General features: G+C 38.3%; 1 protein-coding gene across 5 annotated transcripts in view; it reads right to left on the reverse strand.

Annotated features, from left to right (window-relative positions):
• Positions 1-16,046, reverse strand: part of ABCA10 (ATP binding cassette subfamily A member 10) — an 83,311-nt gene that overhangs the window by 12,981 nt on the left and 54,284 nt on the right. For all 5 annotated transcript variants that reach the window (XM_053212401.1, XM_027047825.2, XM_053212400.1 and 2 more), the window contains 7 exons: positions 15,197-15,330; positions 13,440-13,577; positions 10,074-10,181; positions 9,119-9,289; positions 8,811-8,924; positions 2,329-2,448; positions 82-168 (listed from right to left, as the gene is read on the reverse strand). In XM_053212401.1, coding sequence (XP_053068376.1) covers positions 82-168; positions 2,329-2,448; positions 8,811-8,924; positions 9,119-9,289; positions 10,074-10,181; positions 13,440-13,577; positions 15,197-15,330 — 872 coding nt within the window. The remainder of the gene's footprint in view (positions 1-81; positions 169-2,328; positions 2,449-8,810; positions 8,925-9,118; positions 9,290-10,073; positions 10,182-13,439; positions 13,578-15,196; positions 15,331-16,046) is intronic.

Below are 16,046 nucleotides of genomic sequence, written 5' to 3' on the forward strand. Positions count from 1 at the left end.
GCCGTTATTTAAATAAGACTAGGTGTATTACACTGTTACGAATCCTAGGCAATACACATTCAGGTAGAAAATTTTTCTTACTATTAAGATTGTTAAGAGAATGCTCTGATTGCCTTCCTTTATTTCATCATTCACACTTTCCGAGTTTCTCACATACACATAAAATACCTGTTGAAGAAACACAAGAGTTAAATGAAGTTTCCTCTGCTTGATGCATATAAAATTTGTGCACTAAATATGCAAACGTTGAACTTGAATTTGTTCTCTGTTACTAAAGTCTGTTGATGAGCTGACATCCTTCCTTGGTTGTAATCTCCAACACTTTCTGCCTTCCAATTGTATGTGGTAGGGATTGGCAGATTTCGTCTTCTATTTTTTCATCTAGACTGATTTTATTTTTGACACATAAATATTACATATTTTGTTCGATGTATGCTAACATCTATGAACATTCTCAGTACTGAGAGGCCTTGCAGTGTTCTTCCTGGTTACAGTTCTGTCATCATTATCCTCACCTCCTTCTAAAAGCCAGCCGACACTGATCAGAATGTTAAACCCCAAATAGCGGGAGCTGTTTTGCAAAATAGCTAGAAATAGACGTGTTAAGTCTTACAATACGACTTTTCACAATTGTAAAATACCTAGAAATAGGTATTTTTTTCACAATTGTAAAATACCTAGAAATAGATGTGTTAAGTCTTAGAATAAGATAATTATTGAAGTTAAGCACCACATTTAGTTTTGCATTTCCCTCAGTTCCATAAGATAGGTAAACGAGAGGGAGTATATAATTCTCATTATTCTTTTTACTAAAAGTGAATGTTCTCAGAAGAATCTAATATTTTTTCTGCCAATAAATGCTAAAAGGGATATTTTAAAAATTACTACCATTTAGTGAGTGTCCACACTATGTGAGATCCTGGGCTTGGCAGAATACATATATTACCTTCTAAGAGCAAACATTATTTCAATCTTTTTATAATAGATATTTTATAATAAAATACCCTTGACTATAGTTTTGCAATTCTGATTCGTTCTTCAGATGAATATTTTTTAGCTGCCTCCTATTAAAAATACTATTTAATGGGGCGCCTGGGTGGCTCAGTCGGTTGCACATCCCACTCCGGCTCAGGTCATGAACTCATGGTCTGTGAGTTCGAGCCTCACATCGGGCTCTGTGCCCACAGCTCAGAGCCTGGAGCCTGTTTCAGCTTCTGTGTCTCCCTCTCTCTCTGACCCTCCCCCGTTCATGCTCTGTCTCTCTCTGTCTCAAAAACATAACTAAATGTTAAAAAAAAATTTTAAAAAATAGTATTTAGCATTAATGATTTTTAAATTTTTTATTTTTTATTTTATTCTATTTTATTAAATGTTTATTTATATTTATTTATTTAGAGAGAGAGAGAGAGAGAGAGCGCATACATGTGTACCATGGTGGAGGGGTAGAGAGAGAGGGAGAGAGAATCCCAAGCAGGATCCACGCTGCCAGCACAGAGCCTAATGTGGGGTCCATCTCATGAAGTGTGAGATCATGACCTGAGCTGAAATCAAGGGCTGGGCACTTAACCAACTGAGCCACCCAGGTGCCCCTAAGTTTTTATTTTAATTTGAGTTAGTTAACAGACAGTGTTATATTAGTTTCAGGAGTACAATACAGTGATTCAATAGTTTCATACATCACATGGTGCTCATTAAGAAGTGTGCTTGCACAGGGCGCCTGGGTGTTTCAGTTGGTTAAGTGTTTGACTCTTGATTTCAGCTCAGGTCATGACCTTATGGTTTGTGGGATTGAGCCCCATGTTGGGAGCCTGCTTGGGATTCTCTCTCTCCCCCTCTCTCTCTGCCCCTCCCCCATTCATGTGTGCATGTGCTCTCCCTCTCTCTCTCAGAATAAATAAACAAACATTAAAAACAAAAGGAGTGCACTTGCAAATTTCTTTATAGTGGGAGTGATAAAGTCCAGAACTGTGATGTAGATGACATTTATCAACAGTTGCCCCCAAATTCTCAGCAGTGCTTGGTTTCCCCCAGAAGTGCTTTGTAGCAACATGATTTCCTTCCCTTACCAATCACATCTCCAAAGCAATTTATTGACACTAAGTGGCATGCAATCAAAGAGTGCAATATGTCACATCTCCCATGTGATCTGATATTTAGGAAAAGGGACTCAAGCACAGTCATCAACTTTATTCAGTTTTGCAATCTTAGTTTCAGAACTTACCAGCATCGAGTAACTCCTAAATTTTATACTTGTTTCAACACTGGGCAAAGATTTCATTAATGGGCTACATGGTTAAGGCCAGTCACACAGTAGGTAATATTGCTTACCTCCATAAAAAGTATGAAAAATCTAATTAAAGTGTAGAAAGGTATTGAAATCATGCATAGAATTAAACTGGGGTCTTCAGGTTTGGCTGATGATTGGATGATGAGTAAAAATATGGAAATCTAGAAGAAAAATATCCATAGGTATTTTAATTTTCTCAGTCGTACATAATATTTTAAGCTTTTTAAATGAATAATCTGTTTTCCTAGGAGATATTCTCATTTTCACTTTATATATAGCAATATTGCTAGGTTTTCCTCTTTAGGAAGCAAGAAACTATCATTACAACTGAAACACAAGTTTATAATATCTAAAAGATAAATATCTTTTAAATATCTAGAAGATTTTGCACTATCTGATATGGATAGAGAGTAACAATAAAAGAAAGGGATATTACATTATTTACCCTGTTCATCACCAAAAATCCTCATATGCTTTTAGCACCAGCGTATAATTTAGAATTAACTAATGATATGACTTGGACTCTTAAAAGAGAAAAGGACAAAATAAACGTTGAGGTATTTATTGCCGTATGTAAGCAATAGGAAAGATATGAGAATTATCCATTTTGACACTAAGGTAGGAATAGTGAAAGGTTGAAAACATCCTGGGAGGAATGAATAAGTCAAGGGGATAAAAGGCACAGCAGAAGAAATATAGTCAATGGTAAGGTAATAGCGATGTATGGTGACAGAGGGTAGCTACCCTTGAGAGCATAGCATAACGCGTTAACTTGTGGACTCACTATGTTGTTCACCTGAAACCAATGTAACGTTTTGTGTCAAGTATACTCAAAACAAAATCCTCAGAGAAAAATAATATGGACAGCACCATACATGGCAGCCCATATTCCCAAGTCAGACTACTTCGGTGGTTTCCTAAGTGGACTCCCTGGATCCAGTTCTCCTTTCGCCACAGACCCATGGGGCATTCTGAAGAAGGATTTGGTTTGGTTTGAATAAGAATCACTTTCTTTTACATATTCCATATAAGTCCTCTGATTGCAAAGATTGTTTTGCTCGAGCAAAGTGTCTGGCACTTTGTAACAGAGAAATGCAATAAATATCAATGAATGAATGAATGAATGAATGAATGAATATTGGAAAGGCAGGAGGATTTCTATCTTTATGTTTTTATTCATCAAATAATCAAAAAGGATACATATTTAAAATTTTTTTAAATGTTTATTTATTTTTGAGAGAGAGAGACGGAACCCAAGCAGGGGAAGGGCAGAGAGAGAGGGAGACACAGAATCCGAAACAGGTTCCAGGCTCCGAGCTGTCAGCATAAGATATGTGAGCAAGATGTGACCTGAGCCAAAGTCAGATGCTCAACCACCTGGGCCACCCAGGAGTCCCAAAAAAGATACACATTAAGGGTTCAATTTATGCAGATCACTTTGTGGAGTGGTATTTTAGTTACTACAGTTGTAGGAATAAAAGAGGGTGAAAGACAAGAAGAGGCTAGAAGCTGTTACTGAGCATTTACTGTTTACCAAGGACTTTGATGAGCAGTTGACTAGCACTGTGATGGTCAATGTGCTTTGAAACAGTCAGTCCTAACCCTTTAAAGTATTATGGTTATTATATATATTTTCCGAGAGTCAGATAAATGAATTGACTTGCCCAGCGTCTTACAGCTATTCAGTGCTAGGTCAAGGATTCAAACCGGGGGCTGTCTGGCTCTAGAGCCCAAACTCTTAACCGCTATACTTTTATAGGAAGATAACCGGCCTTACATCAAGTCAGTGGACATGACGTCGGCTGCCATGATACATATGAAACACATGATAGAACAAAAACGCATATAAATAATGTTTCCTCCACAAGCACCAGACACATTTTCTGGAGGAAAAAGCAATATCAACAGAAACAGGTTCACTAGTTTATTTTATAACCTTGTATCAGAATCTCCTTGAAGATTTACTGTTCATGCCATTTATAAGTAATAAAGGTTCTGCTGTAACAAAGTATGCAGCAATATATCTTCAGTTATAAAAAACTGAAGTTAAACCTTCTAATTCTAAAAATGCAATTAAATAACTTATCTTTGACAACCCTACCTCTCTTCTCTTATTCCCTTAATGCACTAATTACCTCATCTATCTTGTCCCAAACATCAGAAAAATAAAAAGAATCCTTTCATTGGATCTTTCCTCTGGCAAACAATACCAACAACATTACATTTAAAGGAGTTGTAAAACACTTCCTATTTCTACTTCCCCATTCTATATTTATTCTTCCATCTGCTATAAACTGGATTCTATATTCACTGCTGTAAAAAACTGAAGTTTTTTTTTAAATTTTTTTTTAACGTTTTTATTTATTTTTGAGACAGAGACAGAGCATGAACAGGGGAGGGTCAGCGACAGGGAGACACAGAATCGGAAACAGGCTCCAGGCTCTGAGCTGTCAGCACAGAGCCAGACGCGGGGCTTGAACTCACAGACCGCAAGATCATGACCTGAGCCTAAGTCGGCCGCTTAACCGACTGAGCCACCCAGGTGCCCCAAAAACTGAAGTTTTAAAAGTTAGCTGTGGACTTCTACCTGTAGAAATATAGAAGAATAGGTATCCTGAAAGACCTTACCCGTGCCATCTAAAACACATGTCCTTTAAATACACTGCTAGTCTCGGGGAAAAAAGCGAGAGAATTCTTTGACAGGAAACACAAAGTCTGAAACCTAACTTGGACTATTAAGTAAACACTACATCTGAGCTACCAGGGAACAAATGTGCATTCCAGTTCAGGGATTGAGAGGTCCTTCCCTCCAAATACCCTCGATAGAATAAGTATAGAATAAATAACCCTCTTTAGGGGTATTCCTTGCAACCCCCATATTAAGGCATGACGCTCTAAGATGGTGAATGCCCTACATGGGCTCTACACTGTACTTCTTGCAAAAGTAATTGAAAATTCTTCTAGGATGAAAATATCCCCAGTATAAGATCTTGAGAGTTCCATACTTAAAGGTCAACTAAATATGTGCACCCAGCTAAAATAAATAAATAAATAAATAAATAAACAAACAAACAAACAAACATTCAAATATACAAAGCAGCCAGCCACAAGTGGCTGGGGGGGGGGATGGAGTTTGGGGGGGGGACAACCAACAACAGATTATAACTATTTGAAGACTGTTATCATTGTCAAAGAACAAGTACAAATATTATTTTAATTAAATGTATAAGTAAATCAAGTGTGGAATAAAGAGCACAAAAGCAAGTAACAAGAGATCATGAGAAACCGCTGGACATATCTGAAATAGAGCCAAATCGTTTTAGAAAACAAAGTTGAAATTTTAATAAGTTGATCAAAGATTAAGCGTGACTCAGAAATAGCTGAATCAAAAAATAAGTGAATTGGAAGGAGAGTCTGAAGCATTTCCCAGAATGCAGCAAGGACAAGGACATAGAAAGTTTGAGCAAAATGCTAAGAGATGTGGAGAACAGACTGAGAATAACACTAATACTATCTCAGTAGAGTCCAGGGAGCAAAAAATAAATATTTTATTCGCACTTTCATAAGAGAGGTAATATTTAAAGAGGTGCTGGCAGAGAAATTCCTGAAACTGACAAATGAATTCACAGATTCAGATGGCAAAATTCATTTGAAAAAAATGTTAAATACAAAGAAATCCACACCTAGAAACAATGTAATGAAATTAAAGGTGCGAAAGTCAAAGACCTTAAAAGTAGTCGAAGACGAATCCTCTACAAAGGAATGGCAGACAGTAATACATCTCAATAGCAAAAAGGTCAGCAAGAGGTTAGTGAATTTAGGTGATAAGAGAAAATAATTGTCAGCCAAGAAATTTATATGCAGTAAAATTAACTTTTAAGAATGAGAGTGAAAAATGGCTCTAATGAGAATAAAAAGACAAAATTACATGTGTGAATGGTGGACAAATGGTCAACAAAAAGTGTCTACAAATATTTTTTAACTTCTTAAAATAATAATGTTTATTTATGAGATTAAAAATGAGAGAACCAAACACTAGAGAATATCATGTAAGTAGGGTGAGCAATTATTGATCATAAAGTCTCCAAAATACAGTGTTGGAAGTAATTAGGATATTGATTAACTTTAGGCTCCATTAAGTTTGGCATGGGGAAAAGAAAATCAAGGATATTATGGGCTGAGTTTTGTCCCCTCAAATTCACATATTGAAGTTCTAAGCCCAGTAGAACATGATTGTATTTGGAGATGGGATCCTTAAAGAGGTCATTAAGATTAAAGACGTCATGGAGGTGGGCCCTAATCCAATGTAACTATTGTCCTAATAAGAGGAAATTTAGACACACACACACACACACACACACACACACACACACAAGATCACAGGAAGTCTCTGAGAGATGATGACCATCTATAAGCCACCACACAATGCACATCACAAATACAAAGCCATGAGGTAAAAAATGGTATCACCAAATTGAAGTGTATAAACAATCACAAGAAATTCATTAAATTAAACGCATAGATTGTCAGATTGAATTTAAAAATGACAACAAATAAAATCCAACTATATTCAGTTGGCAACAAACAGACACGAAAGCATGACACCCAAAGGTTGAAAGTAAACCCGTGGCAAAACGATTTACCAGGCAAAAGCTAAATAAAAGAAATCTGGTACACCTATATTAATATCTGACATATCGACTTTATGACCAAAAGCCATTATGAGAATAAATAGGGCCACTACCTAATGATTCCAGACTTGAATGATCAAATAAAATATGGGTTTGAACAACATGGGTTTGACCTGTGCAGGCCCATGTATACATGCACTTTTTGTTCAATAAATGCAGTCCTGGAAATGTATTTTCTCTTCCTTATGATTTTCTTAATAATATTTTTTTCTCTAGGTTGCTTTGTTGTGAGAATACAGTATGTAATACAGATACCATAATAATATGTGTTAATCGACTGCTTATGTTATCGGTAAGCCTTCCAGTCAACAGTATACATCTGGGGGGGAGTCAAAAGTTAACACGCATAATTGCGACCATGTAGAGGCCTGGTTCCCCTAACTCCCATGTTGTTCAAGGGTCACCTGTAGTCTCAAAATATATAAAGCAAAAACTGATTAAATGAGAGGATGAAACAGACAACCCTACCTTTATATTGGGATGAATAAGGGGAGAAAAACTAAACAGATCAAGGACTAATTCCAATAGTTAAGGAGGCGTTACCTCGTTACGGCATTTGACTATTGTAGCACAAGCACTTATAAAATCGACCCAACGAATGATACGATTGGGTACTGCAAGGAGGATACTTAGAGACTAAGAAGCAATTTAATAGCCTTTACGATCTCTGCCGGCATACTGAATTCTCCAACTAGCTGTATTTGTGACATTCCTGTCCACACTAAATCCAAACCTTTGGATATTACCCACAAAGACCAGCCACTGTGACTGTACCAGCCCCAAAGAAGTAAGATCTTGGCTCTCTTTACCCTAAACCCTCTGCCCTGTCCCCACATACAGGAGAAGGGGAAACCCAGAAGCAAATAGAAAAATTAAAAGGGTAGACCCTGCTCCCTTTCTTACCACTGGTCCCCAAACTAAAGGCATGCCTGAAGTGGGGTTGGGGATGGAGCTTTTGAGATTAAAGCTATGATTTGGACTTGGCTGGCCTTTTAAGTGAATCTTAATGAGCTATTTTACTATCTGAAATGGTCAGAAAGCTATGATATCTGCTCAAGATGTCAACAAGGCATAGGGAAGAGAATACAGCAGAGTGCCTAATGTAATAAATGTTTTTATTTATTAATCAAACTTTTCCATGTTTATTTGTTTGATTACATTACTAGTCAATATGGTCACCTATCACACTTTTTTTTTTTAATAAGTAGAATTATTCAGGAGAAAAACTACACTGAGTCGAGAGGCTTGGGTTCAGGTGTGATTCTTTTAAGTTCTTCCCACTCTGTAAAATGAGGGGACTGTCCCAAGTGATCTAGTCTTTCAGGTGAGCCCTGCCAGGGTTTCTACAGATATTTTGGTTCTCTCCAAAGAAACAGAGATATAAAAGAGAAACCTCAAAGAACAGATGGAAATAGGAGAGAGAAAATGAACAAGAAATACTGAAACCATGAACACAGTCCAACAGTAATGGAGGTACAAAAGAAGTGATTCCATTCTCTTCTAAGTAACGTATTTAGGGGTACCTGCATGGCTCAGTTGGTTGGGCACCTGACTTTGGCTCAGGTCATGATCTCATGGTTTGTGAGTTCGAGCCCCGCATTGGGCTCTGTGCTGACAGCTCAGAGCCTGGAGCCTGCTTCACATTCTGTGTCTCCCTCTCTGTCTGCCCCTCCCCCAGTCATTCTCTCTCTCTCTCTCTCTCTCTCTCTCTCTCAGTCAAAAGTAAATAAACATTTTAAAATTTTTAAGTATTTATACTTAACTTTGAATTCTTAAAAATAAGCTTTAAAAAAATTTAATATAAATGTGCATATGTATGCATAGATACTTACAATAAGAAACCCGAGACACCAAAGGCCATTATTTTTTCTTCTCTTGCAAAAGATGAATGAAATCACATATGTGAAGAATATAAGAGAAGCTGCACAACCAACTATGCAAACCACCTACAAACAATATATTTAGTGGCAAGATTAGAGATGGCAGGTCACGTATGGGACGGGGAACAGGGAGATAATGAGATCATAAGGCTGTGTAAGGCCATTTTCTCACACACGCCTTTCGTTAACGATACAACGCTAATAGAAGTGAATGTTTGTTTCTATTATATTTTGGCCTGGTGAAAAAAATGATCACTTACAAGAGCAAACATGAGCACCAGTGGGAATCTGACTTCCAAAACCGTGAGGCAGTTAATTAAATACACCGAAAGAAGAATCGAGCAGTATAATGGAATGTCCACAAGAGCCTGTCCAATCCAGTATGCCGAAGGACACAGGCCTGAAATCCATAACTGAGACTGAGTTTTTTGCTGATAAAGAAACAGAAGGGATACAGAAGAGTTTGAAATGTTGGGTCGAAAAGGTATTTTGTTTATGCGAAAATACAAACTTTTAATACATTTTAGAAATAGCATGTTGTAATTTTTTTTGTCTGTATTATTTTATATAGTGAATCTGAGCTTCAGTAACTTTCTAACCCAGGTCTAGGTAATCAGGCCTCAGGCAACTAATACCGTCCCAAAGAAACACCGTGTCACTGTGACTGCAGAAGGGCATGTCTCTAAGTATCTGATGTCCAATATGGGAATATACAGCCATTGGCTCAACAGGAAAAGTCTGGATTATTTGTAGAGTTGATTTACTCTTTGATAAATTTACTCTTAGATAAATGAAAATGATGATAACATAAAATTTTAAAGCTTGATTTACAAAAGTGTTGTTAAAAGTTCAGAAACATGGTGTATCTTACATTGGACACTCTATTTAAAAAACACACACACACATTCCTTTTGGAACTGTGAAATAACAACACACGGTCAAGAAGCACCACACTTTCACCTCTAGAGTTGATTCAGTAGGATTCCCTTAAAGGTGAGGCAATTTCATGGTGTTGAATAGTGAATTTTCTGACTCCTTTGACATTGTGATTAACCATTTGACAGAATCTATAATGAGACTAGAACAACGACATAATTTATGTGTAGACACATTTTTCTTGAAGAACTATCCTGTGTGTATACAGCAGTGAAATTCTAATTTTTGAAGTCAGAGAAAATCATCTTTGTCCTCCTCCCCTCCCACACCCCCTCTTACTTTGCGATCGCTGAGGCTGCTCATGCCAATGTAAGGAGAAAGGCAGTTTGCAAGGACCAGCAAAAATAAAGGCCCATTCACAAAACCAAATTCCACTAAGACGCCATTCTGGAAGTTCAAAACACACCTGTAAGCTATTGAAATTGTTACATATCATGCAATCAAACATAGTCGTAAGATATGAGATAGTGAGAACTTCAGAATGGAAGCATATACCTAATTTAAGAAGCAAACACAGACAGGGGTACCTGGGTGGCTCAGTCAGTTAAGTGTCTGACTTTGGCTCGGGTCATGATCTCACAGTTTATGACTGCTGGGCTGTCTGCTGTCAGCGCAGAGCCCGCTTCTTCCGATCCTCTGTCCTCCTCTCTCTCTCTGCCTCTCCCTCATTCGTGCTCTCTCTCAAAACTAAATAAACATTTAAAAAAAAAAAACAAGCAAACACAGGCAGAAGTGGCCATGTTTTGCTACCCTAAATAGCAGGCTCCATTCCCAGGAACTGCACGATATCAACAGAAATTCAAAATCTGAATTCATAGGCATGTATCCAGAGATTGTGAGCAGGTTCTTTTTCATATTTACATCTAGTAATTGTTAAGCAAAGACATATACTCTTTGGAGCTGCACTAATAGTCTCTGAAGCAGAGAGACTGCTTGTTCCGGTTCCCTGCTTCCAAGTAGATGAATTATAGATAATAGCCTCTAAAACTCTTGAACTTGAAGCTGTTCTTGTCCCTACCTGCGAAATATAATTAGAGGAGGGCAAATCTTTCCTGCGTAAAACACTTTTGGACATCTAGAAATATTTAAATTACTCTTTAAGGCATGGAAGGGTCTTTACTATAAATCTAAGTTGTTTTTCAGACAGGGTAATGTATTACTGTTATAACAATGGACTGGGAAAAAAGAAAAAAAGAGTACAGAAACGGCCTTATTTCATAGGCAAAAAAAAACTAGAGGTGCCATTATATTAATTTCTTACTATAAAAATTTCATTCTCTACAACCACTATGCATATACTTGTAAACATTCACCCAATTTCCACCATTTTTCCCTTTTTTATCTACAATAATTAAACACACCTGTTAGGAATTACTTGAAGGCTGAGGACAGTTATTAAAATCGTATATAATCAAAAACTGCACTGTATCTCATAAGACACAAAACAGAAAAGAGCCAAGACCCAAAAGGACACTTCAGAATTTAAAACAAAAGAGAAAAAATGGGGCGCCTGGGTGGCTCAGTCAGTTGAGCATCCAACTCTTGATGTGGCTCAGGTCATGATCTCATGGTTCATGAGTTCAAGCCAGGAATCATGGGCTGTGCTTGTGCTCTCTCTCTCTCTTAAAATAAGTAAGTAAACTTCAAAAAATAAATAAATAAAATAAAATGATAGAGAAAACACCACAGAACTGTTAAATAATCATAATTTTAGAGTTGGATTGTATATTCTCATAAATTTCAGTGTGATCTATCCGTCTATTTACTCTCCACATTTTCCCCCCTTAAACAAGGAGTTTAGTTTTATTTTCTCTGTGCATTTGCAAAACACTTAGGACCAATGCTTGGTGAGTTCAAGCCCCACACTGGGCTCTGTGCTGGCAGCGAGGAGCTTGCTTGGGATTCTCTCTCTGCCCCTCCCCCACTTGTTCTTGCTCTCCCCGCGCCCCCCCCCCCCCACAAATAAATAAATACACTTAAAAACAAATAAAACCTCCTGTGAAAAAAAAAATTACATTAAAAAAAAAATGGCCTAAGAGGGATTAGTGCCTTAGCTCTAGGGAGCTACAGCAACTGTGACTGGTCCAAGTAATTGAAAAAATATCGGGAAAATAGAATAGGAGGCAAGAGAATGAGAAATCACTGAGAAAGAGGGCCTTGAAGTGGGCCACCAGGGGGAACTGGAGGCCGGGGGTTGGGTCTGGATGGAGGGAGGGGCCCCCACTGGTAGCCACTGGGTGGGGGTTGCGGAGGCTTAGTATATCCACGAGGAGGTATCACTGGAGTAGGTCCATGCATCCCAGGTGGGGGCATAGGACCTGGGTGACCCATGGGAGATCCAAACGGAGGCCCTCGAGGGGGCATGCCCTTTGGAATAGGTCCGGGATGAGGCACTCCAGGTGGCCATCGGGATGGTGGCTGTCCCCCGCCCCCAGAGCCTGGGGGCCCAGCATGGGGGTGTCCTAAGCCATAAAGACCACGGTGGGCTGGCTGCATCTGAGACACCCTTGGATGGGGCATCCCACCTGGTGGGAATGGGTGAGGACGTGAGTGTCCATGCCCAGGATGTCCAGCCCCTGGGGTTCCTGCTGATGGTGGGCCAAGTCCTCCAGCTCCAGGAGGCACAGGTGGTGGGGGCATGGCTGGGGGGTATCCCAGGTGGAAGCATTCTAGGAGGCAGCACTGTGGTGTTGGGGGGAGGGAGGACCCAGGAGGAGGCATGCCTGGTGGAGGAAGCCTGGACCCCAGTGAGATACCACAGGATTGGGGGCTGGGGGTGGATGTGGCGTATACTTTCTACACTTGCTTTAGTCAATGTATGTCACATACTCAATAAACTCCCCTAGGGAGAAGTGATGTAAGATTAAGGATTTGCATTTGAAGCTTTGTAAGTGTTCTAGATTTCTAAGCAAGTCCATTCATTCACTGATTTTAGAAACTATGTATTAGGTACCTAGTTAAGTGTGAAGAGTTATTCAAGACAGATTCTTTAACAGACCTATTATTTTTCTCTATTATTTTACAGTTTTCAGTGTCTTTGGATCTTGGCTCTTTTAATGTTCTATGTCTTGGGGAGCTGTGGATAATTTTGAATAGACAAGATTTTATTTTATTTTTTTCAATGCATTTATTTAGTTTGAGAGAGCACTCATGCAAGCAGGGGAGCAGCAGAGAGAGAGGGAGACAGAGCATCCCAAGCAGGCTCCGTGCCGACAGCACGATGCAGGTTCGACCCCACGAACCATGAGATCATGACCTGGGCAGAAATCAAGAGTCAGACGTTCAAACACCTGAGCCACCCAAACACCCCGATTAGATAAGATGTTAGACTGGAAGGATGAGGCCAGTGATAAAACGAGTCTCTAAGTATCAGGTAGACACTCAAGAAATATTTGTAGAATGAATGAAAAAGGTCAGGCTTCTGTTCTAGGCACTGAGGAAACAGATTTAATCCTCACAATAACTATATATAGTAGATACAATTATATTCCCCATTTTATAGATGAAGACAGTAAAGCAAGGAATGGCTAAGAAAGTTCCTAATAAATAGCAGAAACAGGACTCAAACTCAGGTGGTAAGCTATAGAGTTCTCCCCCTTTATCCCTCATTAAATAGTCTCTTATATAAGTGAATACTGTACTTACAAAAGGAAATGTGCTTCTCTCTGTTTTAATAAGTTCAGTAAAGTTAAAAATTCCAAGAAGGGCATTGCTAACAATTCCCATAAGAACAGGAAAACAAGTCATTCTCTTGGTATTACACACAACTGAAAATCTGTAATCCTTAAAAAAAAAAAGACACACAAATATAAGTTTTAAATTCTTAAAGCAATCATACTTTCTGTACAACTTATAAAGGACCAGGGTGGAATTAGGGTGAGAAGGAGACTATTAGTTTTTCTTTGACACTTCAATCTTTTTGAATTGTTGTAAGAATGCATTATTTTGGTAATCCAAATGACTTATTCTGTAAATGAAATAGATGAACATTCACTAACATGAAAGGATGTCAACGATTTATATTTTATGTGACAGAAAGAGTTTCAGGGCCCTCTAATACAATTCCAACTTAGGAAATATGTCTTAGAATATGAGATTGTTCTAAAAATAATGTATTTTTATAAAGGAAAAGTGTGTAGAAGACATTTACCAAACAACAGTTAGAAATATAATATGGGAAAATAAAGAAATGAAATTATTTAGAGAATTTTCCCTTCTGTATTACATATCCCAGTAATGTTTTAATTTCCCTATTAAAAATGAGTTGCTTTTTTTCTGCTTTATGGAGGTGTAATTGACAAACAACATTTTAATCTACTTAAAATGTAGTTCATAATGATTTGACATACATATATATTGTGAAAAGATTCCTCCCATCTAGTTAACATTTCCATCACCTCAAATGTATATGTGTGTGCATATATATGTATGAACACTTATATATAATATATATGAACATTTAAGTTCCACTCAGCAAATTACAATTATACCTTACAGTGTTATCAACTATAGTTTCCACATTACACATTAGGTCTTCAAACCTTATTTATCTTTTTTTTATGTTCATTTATTTTTGAGAGAGAGAGAGACAGAGTACAAGTGGGAGAGGGGCAGAGAGAGAGGGAGACACAGAATCTGAAGCAGGCTCCAGGCTCTGAGCTGTCAGCACAGAGCCTGACGCGGGGCTGGAACCCACAAAACGTGAGATCATGACCTGAGCTGAAGTCGAAGTCAGACGCCCAACTGACTGAGCCACTGAAGCGCCCCAAGACTTATTTATCTTATAGCTGAAAGCTTATACGCTTTTACAAGCCTATCCCTATTTTCCCCACCCTTAGCCCCTGGCAACCACTTTTCTACTTTCTGCTTCTAGGAGTTTGACTTTTTTTTTCTACTTATAAGTGATACCACGTAGTATTGGCCTTTCTCTATCTGTTTTGTTTCACTTAGCCTAATGCCCTCAAGATCTATCCATGCTGTTGCAAAACATGCATTGCTTTTATAACAAATAAAATCATTAATAACGGTGCCTGGGTAGCTCAGCTGGTTAAGCTTCTGACTCTTGGTTTTGGCTCAGGTCATGATCCCGCAGTGAATGAGTTCAAGCCCCACATAGGACTCTGTGCGGACAATGTGGAGACTACTTGGGAATTTTCTTGCTCTCCCTCTCTGTGGCCCTCCTCCCATCCTCTCAAAATAAATAAACTTTAAAAAATAAAAAACAAATCACGAATAAAAGATGATCCCTTTAAGAGATAGAAACGTGTGCTCTTTAAAGGATTACAATTTCATACTTTAACTCAACAAGGACTCAAGAGTTGAGTTGCTTCTCTATAGATCTCAAGTATTAGAAGGTGGCAAGACCCCATTCATGATTCAACAGTACATGGATGCAAACATACCTTCCGGTCACCAGACACTATGATGGCTCCATTGTAGGAAGGATCATCGGAGCCATTTCTATTTCTAAAATCATCTACTTCCAGAAGTATATCCTGACGCTTCAGTGCCTGCATAAAGTCTTCAATATTTGATCCTAATGTAATCAACGAAGGAAGGCAGAATAACATCAAGGAAACCAACGTCTAAGCTTTAAAATAGCAAAGATGTCTCCTCACGTTAAGGAATGCCCAGGATAACATGATAAGGACCTTCACTCTCTGAGAATATCCTGAGATTAATTCCGATGCTGGGACGGGACAATGAAATGTGGTCTACTGTCTTGAGTGCAACAGACTCCTTTCAGAAATATGTTCGCGGATTTTGTACTTTTTTGAAGGGAAAAGGATTTATTCCTGAGGGCTAGATTTGCAATTCTCACAGAAATAAAACTTTTTATTAGCGATTTTTATAAACTCTGCCAGATGTCTGTAATGTTTGTAGCTACAAATACTATACACAAAATACAAACCTCCTAAGCTAGGCTTGTTCTACTGATGATACAAATCGGTCCTACTCATTATCTAACCTGTTGTATGTGGCCAACTCTGCAGTGATATTTACTGTACGAGGGACCCATTCAAGACATCTTCATGAGATGAAGGTAATTTGATATTATCCATTATGTCCATTACTTTTCTTGGTTTGAAAACATGTTATCAACTTCCTTAATTTGAAAACAAAGCAAGCTCTGGCACACACACCGCCTCTCCCCCTTGCCTCTCAAGCTATTTTTAATATAGGTCTTTTTTGCTGCTCGGGTTTGTGTTTCAAAAGATCTTTGATGATAAAAACCAAGAGTAGATTTAATCC

Source organism: Acinonyx jubatus, chromosome E1 (assembly GCF_027475565.1).
Source record: "Acinonyx jubatus isolate Ajub_Pintada_27869175 chromosome E1, VMU_Ajub_asm_v1.0, whole genome shotgun sequence".
Taxonomy (NCBI): domain Eukaryota; kingdom Metazoa; phylum Chordata; class Mammalia; order Carnivora; family Felidae; genus Acinonyx; species Acinonyx jubatus.